Source organism: Anthonomus grandis, chromosome 6, assembly GCF_022605725.1.
Source record: "Anthonomus grandis grandis chromosome 6, icAntGran1.3, whole genome shotgun sequence".
NCBI classification, from domain to species: domain Eukaryota; kingdom Metazoa; phylum Arthropoda; class Insecta; order Coleoptera; family Curculionidae; genus Anthonomus; species Anthonomus grandis.
This window is the reverse complement of record NC_065551.1, coordinates 24,747,188-24,755,700: the sequence shown is the minus strand read 5'-3', so window position 1 is coordinate 24,755,700 and position 8,513 is coordinate 24,747,188. Positions and strand designations below refer to the sequence as shown.

General features: G+C 30.9%; 1 protein-coding gene across 1 annotated transcript; it reads left to right on the top strand.

Annotated features, from left to right (window-relative positions):
* Positions 1 to 1,562: 1,562 nt before the first annotated feature.
* On the top strand, positions 1,563 to 3,195 carry LOC126737074 (CUGBP Elav-like family member 2). Its single transcript, XM_050441766.1, has one exon. It carries the CDS (start codon positions 1,690 to 1,692, stop codon positions 3,085 to 3,087), a length of 1,398 nt encoding a protein of 465 aa, XP_050297723.1. The 5' UTR covers positions 1,563 to 1,689; the 3' UTR covers positions 3,088 to 3,195.
* The last annotated feature ends 5,318 nt before the right edge of the window (positions 3,196 to 8,513 follow it).

The window sequence follows — 8,513 nt, the reverse complement described above, 5'->3', positions numbered from 1 at the left end:
AATCAAAATACGACTCTAGAAAGCTCATGCAGGTCCGTCTACGTCAACCAGAACAGCTGTTTTGATAGAAGGAATAAAAACAAAAACAAAATAGTCATTTAGTTTGTTTTAAGTGTAATCAAACCGGTCATTTCATGTCAAAATGTCTGAATTCGGACGGTTCTTTAGGAAATTCTTTTAGATATGCATTTAGTGCAGTATTCATGAATGGTAAATATTGTTAGGATAATTTTTATTTAGATTCAGGTGTTCAGGTGCAAATAATTACATGATCTCAAATGTAAGTTAGATTTAAAGTGTCAGAACTTTACAAAGGATAAACCAGGCAAAATATTGGGTCATCGAAAGACCGCTTTAGAACATCGTCTGAGTAAAAGTCTGTCTGAGCGAAGCATTAGATTCTTTATGAAAAATATTTTTCATTTCATATTATTGATAAACACATCCATCTTATAAGATCACCAACTAATAATACATTATTTGAATGTGTGACACTTGATAACAAGACCCGTAGTTTAACATTACTTGTTTGTTTAAACGGCCGAATATAGTGACATTTTTCCAAGAAATTGAAGACTTGTAGAAACTTCAATTCATGAAATAATAATCTTAGAACGAAAATATAAAAATCATGAAACAAATAGTAGAACCCAATATTGTAAAAAAGCAAGTGTGAGGTAAACAAAGCAAAAATTTAAAAAAAAATTACTGAGCACTTTGTTTGGCAACCCTCAACTGTCATTAGTAAAAGCCAAAAGTTTACTATTTCACAAAAACTGATAGCCTGTAAAACTTATAATTGCAAAAGATCAACTCATGAAAGCAGCAAAAGTAAGAAAGGTCAGACAGTCTGCAGTAAAATTTTTTAGTAAAACCAGTTTCATTTTATTATTGTAGAATCTTGAAAAATAAAAGAAAAACTAAAATAACTGAACATTTTTAATTAACCCGAAACCTCAACTGCATTTAAAAACTTTCTACGAAATAAACTCAATCTCATGGTTAAAGTCATGATTCCAGGGCAACTTCAATTATAAGTCACATTAGTCTTTACTTATTGACAGATCAAAATGACCAGAGTAATATTTATTGAAATTTAAAATGACTAATTGGAATGAAAATATTTAAAGATAATTTTTATGCAGCTAAGTTACTTAGTAACCGAATACAGCCATCAATTGTACTGTTAAAGAATCAACTATCACAGATTTCAAAAACATTAGATAATATTTGTTATGTATCTTAAGTATCCCTCTTACTATAGTAATTCTGCAAATAACCAACAGCAGTGTGAATCACTTTTTAACAAGGATAGTTGTAATATTGCTATATTTGACGAAAATCTACAAATTCAACTAAATATGTGCATTTATTACGCATCCAAGGAAAACGAAATAAATTAATACCCCAACCTCACCCAACTCAATTTAACTTAATTCAAATCAACTTACCCTAACCCCATGCAAGTTTAAAGCATTGCATTAGGTTTATATGAACTTTAGCATATAACTAGTCCTCACAGTACAACCCAACAACTCAAAGTAGATCATCACGCACCTACGTTTAACTCAAAACGATGTACTATCTGTCAACTTAGTGTGTCAGAATTTGTTGTGTGTTTGTGCCGTCCCTTCTCAAAATTCCCAGTGTAATGATTACTAACTAGTTGCGATACTCGAGCTGTTAAAAATGTGGAACTTCTCAGATACTCTTATATACAATCCTCACGAACAGTTTGCCCAGGAGGTCCAAACCGAGCAAAACTCAAGCCGAGACGTGACGACTGCAACTTACGATCAACTATTTAAGGACCGAAATAGCTCTTTAGCGGTTAATAATAATAATACCACACAAACAAATACTATTAACATGCTCGAAGGTCGCGAATATTATACTACATTTGAGGAGAAAGACCAGCCGGATCCAGACACAATAAAAATGTTTGTCGGTCAAGTACCAAGAACTATGGACGAGAATGATTTGAGAAATATGTTTGAAATATATGGTCGAGTTCACTCAATTAACGTTTTAAGAGATAAAGCCACTGGCGTGAGTAAAGGATGCTGTTTTGTAACGTACTTTACTAGAAAAGCTGCACTTTTAGCTCAGGATGCTTTGCATAATGTCAAGACTTTAAGTGGGATGCATCATCCTATTCAAATGAAACCAGCCGATAGTGAAAATAGAAATGAAAGGAAGCTGTTTGTGGGAATGATTAGCAAGAAATTTGGTGAAAGTGATGTTCGACAACTATTTTCTGGAATAGGAATTATTGAAGAGTGTACAGTATTAAGGGATAACGCAGGTAACTCACGAGGATGCGCCTTTGTAACCTTTAATAATAAACAGGCTGCGCTCATAGCAATTAAAAATCTTAATCAGTCGCAAACCATGGAGGGTTGCTCAGCACCCTTGGTAGTAAAGTTTGCAGATACGCAAAAAGACAAAGAATTAAAAAGGCAACAACAAATACAGGCAAATATGTGGACAGCTCTTACTGCTCCAAACCTGACTTCACCACCACAACCATTCTTACCATCGGAACCGGCTTCCATGCAGCTGTTACAAGCTATGGGAGGGCCTGCGCTTCTACAACAACAACTGTTAACCAACACAGACAACTTACTTGCACCAATTGGAGTTCAAAACTTAGTAACTCTAGCAGCAATGACACAACCAGCTACGGTAAATCAAGTGGAAAGAAATATTCCATCCACATTGGGACCTCCATCTGAGCAAAATACATTTCGACTATTGGTTCCAAATCCCGCAATACATGCAGCTGCTATAGCCGCAGCAGGAAAACAGATCGAAGGTCCAGAAGGTTGTAACTTATTTATTTATCATCTCCCTCCAGAGTTTACCGATATCGATCTGGCTTCTATGTTTTTATCATTCGGTCCGGTAATATCCGCCAAGGTGTTTATAGATAAACAGACCAATTTATCCAAATGTTTTGGGTTTGTGTCTTTTGATAATGCTGTTTCAGCTCAAGAAGCCATAGAGGATATGAATGGGTTCCAGATTGGCAACAAGAGGCTTAAAGTGCAACTGAAACGGGCCAAAGAGGCTGGTAAATTATATTAGGTTAACCCTTTCATTAGTGGGCTGGATGCAATGTTAGTAAAATACGCAATTTGTTAGACGATGATTTATTCTTTAAGAAAAGTAAGGCAATATAGATATCTACTTCGTTGTACGAGTTTTATTCTAGTTTATTTAAAATCCAGATTAAATATGCTAATAATATAAATTAATTATAATAAAAAAATATTAAGTAAAATCTGTATTGTTGTGACGAATTCATAATAAGTTACTTATTATATTGGGTATTACGTCACTTATAGCAAAAATCATTTAAATTAATAACATTAAAATTAAAATTTAGATTTTTTTTTTTTTTTTTTTTATCTCACACGCTCAACAATTGAAAAGAAGAAGAAAATAGACTTATTCACGTATTTAAAAGAAATATGAACTTAAATCTGTAACGATACCGTTCGATGTACTTCATTTAAGTTCAATAAGTTTTAAATACAATAATTTACTTGAGGTATAATAGATTTTTTTTATATACCTAGGAGCTGAGGTTCAATCTATTAATCTCTGAGCTCGTTTCTTCGTTTCAATATCCTACCTAACTTTGTTATGAATATTACAATTAAAAAACGATAAAAAACAACAAGAAGACCTACTTTTTTTAAAAATACCTAATTTGAACCAACGTTTCGGTAGTTATATCTACTACCGTTATCAAGGTAATTAAAGTAAAATTAAATTAAATTAAAAATAAAATATACTTATCTTTTAAATTTTCAGCAATGTAGTCTCATCAAAATTTCTTCCTAATTCGAAAATACTTTATATACTTTTCTATATGATTTGACGGTTTATTAATTATCAGTTTGTCAAACTATTAATAAACCGTCAAATCATAGATTAATAATTAAATTGAACCTCAGCTCCTAGGTATATAAAAAAATCTATTATACCTCAAGTAAATTATTGTATTTAAAACTTATTGAACTTAAATTAAATTAAGTATATCGAACGGTATCGTTACAGATTTAAGTTCATATTTAAGTTCACATTCTTTTAAATACGTGAATAAGTCTATTTTCTTCTTCTTTTCAATTGTTGAGCGTGTGAGATGAGAAAAAAAAAATTTAAATTGATTTTTGCTATAAGTGACGTAATACCCAATATAAAAAAATATTAAAATATATTTGTTAAATGTTTTTAAAAATAATTTAAAACCTTAAGAAATCAATAGCGGAAATATATTTATCAAGATAGGTGATAAAGAAGATTCTCTTGGATTAAATGTAAATTAAATGAACTTAGACAAAATATTCTGAGAAAGTCCATAATTTTATTTTGGTTCAATTAATTTGCTTGGGCTTTATTTATATTGTATAATATTTTGTAACCATTTTTCGGTTTAAACTTTCCAAATAGCAGGAGTAAAGCATCGAAATAATATACATTTATTTTATTTGATTACGAAAAGAAAAATAATAATGATTAAATTTCTGTTATATCTATATCTAGTAAGAATTTCAATATTTTTAGTTGGGAGGGTTTGAGAATATATACATCTGTGTTTTGTGTAAGTCTAAGTCTAGTAATTAAATATTTTCATATTTTTAAATTTCTTGTGTATCTTTAACTTATCTTGCACCAGTGGTGTGTTTATGAACGACTAACTTTAGGAAGACATAAAGCTAACTTATATTAATTTGATTCAAGTATTTTCATTATTAAAATTAATAAAAAGGGAAAATAGTAATGTTTTGACTTCCTTACTTGCAGAAATATTGTTCCAAATATATTTACTAAATTTTGGGGAAGAAATCGAATATCGGTAGCCACCATCGAGGCCGGTATTATCCAATGCATTTGGTAGTTTAATGGTTAATGCGTGCAAAATTTAATATTTAGTCAAATAGATGAGATTTCAAGTCATATATAACTCAACGATTTTAAAAAATCGATGTTAGTAGACCTGTAAGAAATCTTGGTATTGCTATCCATGAATTGAGATTTGATAACCAAGGCCACCTAATTGTTCCTCATACTGAAAATTCGCGGCGCAGATGTAGAATTTGTTATAGTTATCTAATATATATCTGTAATGTTCATTTGCTGACTGATTGTTTTGTAAATTTCATTTTAAAAGTTAGGAATATTTTGAGTTTCTATGGTAGTACATCTAGTAAATAATAACCTTAAACTAGACTATAACAAAGAATTACGATAAAATTTAAAAAAGTTTTATGGTTTGTAACTAGTAGTTTGTTCACACGTCAGGTTTCTTTTAAATAACAATAGTTTTTTTGTTTTTTAAAAACATGTTCTTATGTACCAGTTAATAATTAAGAATAATAAGAGACAGTCTTTTATTTCTAATTTCTTTCCTTGGTATTATATGGGTTTAACGAATTTAAAGTATCGAGCTTACCCGACTTAAAAAAAACAACTAAAAAGACTGTAAGTTATTGAAAACATTTCTACCTATTTCAATAAAAAAAAATTATAATTAAAGTAAGTTGCTTAGACTGAAGTTTAATATTTTTAGGTGGGAGCATTGAAGAAAATATATTTTCTGGATCAGGAAAAAATTAAAACTTATATTTTTTAGTTATTTCATTTATAAACAAGCTAAATAAATTTAAAACATTTTGAAAAAATTCAAATTTTGCATTATTTATTTAAACAGCTTGTTTCCGTATTTACGTATATTTTGTCATGGTTTTTTATATAGAATTTAAACCATTATAATTCAACTAAGAATGTCTATTAATTAACTGAAAGAAATAATTTTTTACCTAAAAATTATCACTTATTTAATATTTCTATTTCACTTATTTGCCAGTTAAAAATAAAGAAGCATATGGATCCATAGTAAAAATTATACTGGCAAAAGATGTTGCATTTGAATAAAATTATGCAAAATGTTTAACCCATTAGTACCCATAGGTCATATTTCCTTTAGTAGTAGGGGTAAGATACTTTCTTTAGTGTGTTTTACAACCAAAGAGATGTAGAAATATTGTAAAAATATTATGATATTTCTAGTTGATTTTTTTTAGCCGAAAACCTAACCTAAATCTCTGTGTCCTCAAATGAGGACACTGGGTTATTACATATTTTTTTGAATTATTTTTAGACTGGCAAAAAATTAATAGACATAGCTTTAAGAACTTAGACGATGCGGTGGAATATCTCTATTCTAACCAAATAGATGCTGATATTGCGCTATTACCTCCCGAGGTGGATGAATTGACGGACGTAGACGATATCGACGATGGTGACTTAGGGGCGGTTGATGTCCAGGACATCCCAGGGGTTGTGGAGATACAGGTAGAAGAACAAAATGATTGGGAATCGGAAGATGATCTACCGCTGTTAATTTTTATAAAAAGGAAAATGGTTGCATGCAGCACTAAATCCTGGACACCAAAATGGACTAAGGAAGAACCCATGTATGAAAATATTGAAGAAGAAGTTTGTGCCGAAGCTTTCCACAAAATAAAAGAAGAATTACAGGAATTAACACCACTACAAGTATTTCAGAAGTTTTTTGATGACGATCTTTATAATCTTCTTCAAACAGAGACCATAAAATACGCCCAACAGAAAAATAAACCTCAAGATTTTTATCGGGTTTTTGATTTTTTCTGGCTATCATACCTTATCAAGTGAAAGATACTATTGGTCTGAAAGAGAAGATTTGGGTGTTCCTTTAGTGAAAAATGCGTTTTCCAGAAATGCCTACAAAGAAATAAAATCTTGTCTTCACTTTGCTGACAATTCCCTTGTAAATGACAACAAAGACGATAAGTCATTCAACAAATTATTTGGGGCAATAAATACTAAATTTCAGCAAGCAAGGGAGTTTTCCATACATTTCTATCAATTGATAAGATGATTGTAAAATATTTTGGACACCATGGCCTAAAGCAATTTATCAAAGAAAAGCCTATACGGTTTGGATACAAATTACGGGCATTTTGTATTGATAATGGGTATTGCTACAGCTTTGCTTTGTACTGTGGCAATCATAATAAATCAGCAGCAGAGCCCAAGCTTCCTCTAGGGACAAGAGTCGTAACAAGTATGCTGGAAACTGTAAAAAATCCTGAAAGACACATTATTGTGTAGCCTAAAAGAAAAAGGCTTCCAAGCCACAGGAACCATTAGGGAAAATTGATCATCCAAATGTCCCACCAAGTCATCTAAAGAACTCAAGAAGGAACCGAGAGGGGCCTATGACTGGCACTTTGACAGTAGCAAAAAAATGTTTGTAGTCAAATGGAATGATAGCAGGTGCGTTTCGGTGGCAACCAACTTTGATACACTTTTACCACCACTAATTGTACAAAGGTGGAACAAAAAAGAAGGTGTCGTGTTCCAGTTGCACAACCTCTGATTTGAATTCCAACTACAATAAGCATATGGGAGGGGTGGACCACCATGATTGGTTGCTTGAAAAACATCACATATTAGTACGGGGCAAAAAATGGTATTGGTGCCTTTTTACTCGAGTGATAGACATGTCGATCGTAAATAGCTCAATTCTCTATAACATGATCCATACCGGAAAAGAAAAACAATCCATAAAAGACTTCAAGATGGATGTGGCTTATTCATACCTAAAGATTGGTCATGGAAGCAGAGTAGCCTTTGGTCATCCCTTGAGTTTGTCAAATACGTCTTGGAGTAATGTTACAGAAAACGTAAAATATGATGGCAAGAATCAGTTGGTAGCCAAGAGAGAAAAGCAAAGGAGATGTCAATTTAACACATGCCAAAGTAAACCCCGCACATTTTGTTCGAAATGTAAAGTCACTCTTTGTGTACCTTATTGTTTTAACACTTTTCTTAAAAGAAATTAGTTTTTTAATTCATGTTTCATAAACACCTCTGATTTTTTTATCAGTCCATTAGTTTTATTTTGTAATATATGAAGTTTTTGTATTTACTCATTTGTTTTTTTTATATTTCAATATGGGATTACATATATTATATAAGCCCAGCGTCCTCATGTGAGGACGGTCTATTTTTTGACCCAATGATCAAAAAAATTACCCAAAAATCAAAAAAAAATTTAAATTTTTTTGAGCCAAAACAGACATGTTAACCAAAACTCAAATAGAAATTCAAAAAAAAAAAGTTGGGCTTTAATGGGTTAAAATATACCTTTATTTATTCAATATGAATTAATTCCAAAGATGCATACTTTGTCGGCATTTCTTGTTTAATTTTTACCTAGTACCTGAAAAAAAATTTATCTTGATTTTTTCTAGAAATCTTAGATTTACTTAGCTATAAGTTAAAACTAAACTATAACTGACAGTGGTCCTATAAGTAACAGTTACATTGGAAATTAGTAAAATAGAAAAAGACTAAAAGTTACATTTTTTCGATAGTATCACCAGAAGAATCTATATTTTGTGATTTTTTTATTATAAACCTTTGGGCCCAAATATCTTAATTAATAAATTCTTAAA

What these genes read in the sequence shown, in the direction of transcription:
- LOC126737074 (XM_050441766.1), top strand. Translation starts at nt 1,690, where the DNA reads ATGTGGAACTTCTCAGATACTCTTATATACAATCCTCACGAACAGTTT.